The sequence below is a fragment of the Lepidothrix coronata genome, unplaced genomic scaffold (genome assembly GCF_001604755.1).
Source record: "Lepidothrix coronata isolate B3197 unplaced genomic scaffold, Lepidothrix_coronata-1.0 Scaffold2000, whole genome shotgun sequence".
NCBI classification, from domain to species: Eukaryota; Metazoa; Chordata; class Aves; order Passeriformes; family Pipridae; genus Lepidothrix; species Lepidothrix coronata.
This window is the reverse complement of record NW_016692180.1, coordinates 1-3,034: the sequence shown is the minus strand read 5'-3', so window position 1 is coordinate 3,034 and position 3,034 is coordinate 1. Positions and strand designations below refer to the sequence as shown.

The 3,034-nt window shown below is 44.0% G+C and overlaps 1 protein-coding gene across 1 annotated transcript; it reads left to right on the top strand.

Annotated features, from left to right (window-relative positions):
- Positions 1 to 537: 537 nt before the first annotated feature.
- Positions 538 to 2,856, top strand: LOC108491856 (growth factor receptor-bound protein 2-like; the record flags this gene model as incomplete). The annotated part of the gene is made up of 2 exons (XM_017803655.1): positions 538 to 741; positions 2,164 to 2,856. Coding segments are annotated over 2 exons (390 nt in total), but the record flags the coding sequence as incomplete, so codon positions are not given.
- Positions 2,857 to 3,034: the final 178 nt, after the last annotated feature.

Sequence of the window (3,034 nt, the reverse complement as noted above, 5' to 3'; positions counted from 1 at the left end):
CCACACTGACTGCCAGAGGAGACAATCCTACCCTTCCCATGGCAGTGTTTTCTGAGGAATTTGCCTATAATGGGACTGGTGCTTATGCTCTGCATTGTTGCACGTGCCCAGTGGTGCTGTGGGACGGAGGGACTGGGACTGTGACAAGCACAGGACCACGGCAGGAGTAACACAAATTGAAACTGGCTGGAGTCAGTTGTGAAATTTCTGGGTGTGAAGAGCTAAACTGAAGTGCTTGTGCTGTTTGACTTGGAAATCCTGTATTTAGGGATGTGAAGTGGAAGGTACCAGGATGCAACTGTGTTAATGTGACCTTGCAAAGTCCATGGCATTTGTCCTTGGGATTTTCTGCACCATCTTCAGGGACACAGGTGACTGTACACACACCATACATCAAGAAGTACATGTGCTGGATGCCAGCTGTGGGGTTGCATCTGTTATCAATGTCATTGACAGTTTTCACTGTGCCCTGAAGGACCTTTTCGTTCCAAACTCTGTGCTGATGACCCCAAAAGAGGAGTGCTTGGTGACTAATAATGTGCTTTTCTGTGTGTTTCATTCTTTCCACACAGGTTTGGAAATGATGTGCAGCACTTCAAGGTGCTTAGAGATGGGGCTGGCAAGTATTTCCTCTGGGTGGTGAAGTTCAATTCTTTGAACGAGCTGGTAGATTATCACAGATCCACATCTGTCTCCAGGAACCAGCAGATATTTCTCCGGGACATTGAACAGGTGCCACAGGTAAGAGAAGTGTCCTTGCAGAGTGTGCTATTTGGGCTATTACAGCCCAATCCACAGTCTGATGTGGGATTGCATTTTAGTGTAAATGAATGGGGATGGAAAGAAGCTGACTGAGATCTTTCTTGTCTGTGGAAGTGTATCTTTAGGTCCTGCTGTCAAAATTATACTGGTAAATAAGTTGCCTTCTTGTGCAAAGCCTACCTGCACTCCCAGGTCTCCCTTGAACTATGACAAAGTGTTATTGTTGCTGCTTGAACATTTACCTTGTTGTAATGTTTATGGATTCTGTTGCAGGAACATCATCTGATTCCTTTGAATTAAAAGTGGATTTACTCCTGTTATAGGACACAGTAAGAAAGGATAGGGAAGTGCTGGGTTAATGGTTGGACTTGGTAATCTTAAAGGTTTTCTCCAACCTAAACAATTCTGTGATTCTGTTCTGCTGTATGCTGGTTCATAGCCAGAACTGCACCCCTCAAGATTCAGTGAGAATTTGGTGCTGGGCTTTCCTGAAGAGATGGTTACAGCATATGGAACATCCCCGCTCTGGTTTGGATCTAGCCAGTGTTACAAAACCCAAAAACTACTGTGAAGTGCCAGCAGAGCAGCTTGTGTGTATCCAGCTCTCTGTTTTGTTTCATTTCCCAGGTCAATCAGAGGGTTATATTGCATGTAACTGCATGTTTTGTCAATTTTGGATAAATCCTTTTGCCTTCTGCGTGCAGCATTCTGGTTCTAGCTTGAAGAAAAGGGTGAGGAATTCAAACTGCTCTCCAGCTGCACCCTGTGTCACTGTCTGTCTGAATTAACATGTGGCTCTGCACTGCTGGGTCAGGGATAAACAGAGGATGAGAAAATACCTGGCTGGAAAGGACAAGCATGAAGAGACCTTCCTGGCCTCATGATTTCAAGACTGCAAATGCATTTTAAATGAACTGTTAGCACAAGAATGGAAGTGTTTGCTGACAAGGCAAAGTCTTCTGTGACAGAAGAGAGTTTTAAGGAAAATGTGTAAAATACCAACATCCAGTTTTTAGAGTGAACTTTGTGTATCACAGGTAGATTAGTAATATTTGTGCTGCCAGGTGACAACAGGATGAATAAGCAGCAAGATGATTCTATTGCAATAGAGCACAGATTTCCAGTGGATCACAAAGACTGGAAAATACTAGAGAAACATCAGAATTATCTGCTCTCTCTATTTCAGCTCTTTCACAGAAACTTGTCTTTTCTCTAAGGACTTCTGTAGCTTGTGCTTTCCTGTTTCAGCACCTTGTTGCAGATATTGGAAGCTGGGAAACAAAACAGCCAGAATGTTTATTGTTAAACTGGGGTGTAAGTGCAGCTCCCGCCCCAGGGAGCAGCTGTCTTGAGTGCCGAGGGTGATTCTCACTCTGTATATGTTTTTCTTTCCCCTTTCAGCAACCAACATACGTTCAGGCCCTGTTTGATTTTGATCCCCAAGAGGAAGGAGAGCTGGGCTTCCATCGTGGAGACTTTATCCAAGTCCTTGACAATTCTGACCCCAACTGGTGGAAGGGAGCCTGCCGCGGACAGACGGGCATGTTTCCACGCAACTACGTGACCCCAGTGAACCGGAACATCTAGAGATAAATATTAGAGATTATTTAAGGAAACCAGAGAAACAGTAAATACACATACAGAGCCTAACTGCAGCCAGTGACCTAAAATCACACGGCGATAAAACCAGAGTCACCTTTCACCGTGAGGTGATCCTCCTTCCCTCAGTACGGAACTTCAGGGGCAGGGGGGGAAGAGTTCAACTTACACACCAAAACTTATCTTAAAGAAAAAAAAAAAAGAAAGGAAAAAAAAAAGGAGAGAGAGAGAGAAAAATGAAAATAACAAATTTCCTCAGCTGCTCCTGGGTTACCCCCTTTTATTCACTCTTGTCGCGAATGAGTGTTTTAAGGTCACTTAAGGTCGCACCACCACAACTCTTCTTGTTTCCCCCTCCTCCTCTGTCCATCAGTGCATGAAGTTTTAATGCCATATAAAGTCCTAGCCATGCAGTTAAAGGAAAAGGGAGAAACTCTGCTGGTATTTTCTCTCTCTGCAAACGGTCTTCATTTGACATGAAGGGACATGAGAGAAGAACCAAATCCACAGTCCTGCCTTTAAAAAAAAACAAAAATCATCAGTCTCTGCTTTTGCCTTCAACATTCAGCTCTTCTTGCCTGGGAAAGATGAGGTGTTAATCTAACTTTTATTGTCTCTTCTCCTTTGGCACTTTCTTCTGAAGCTCAGCAGCTTCCAAGCAGAGGAAGGGAGA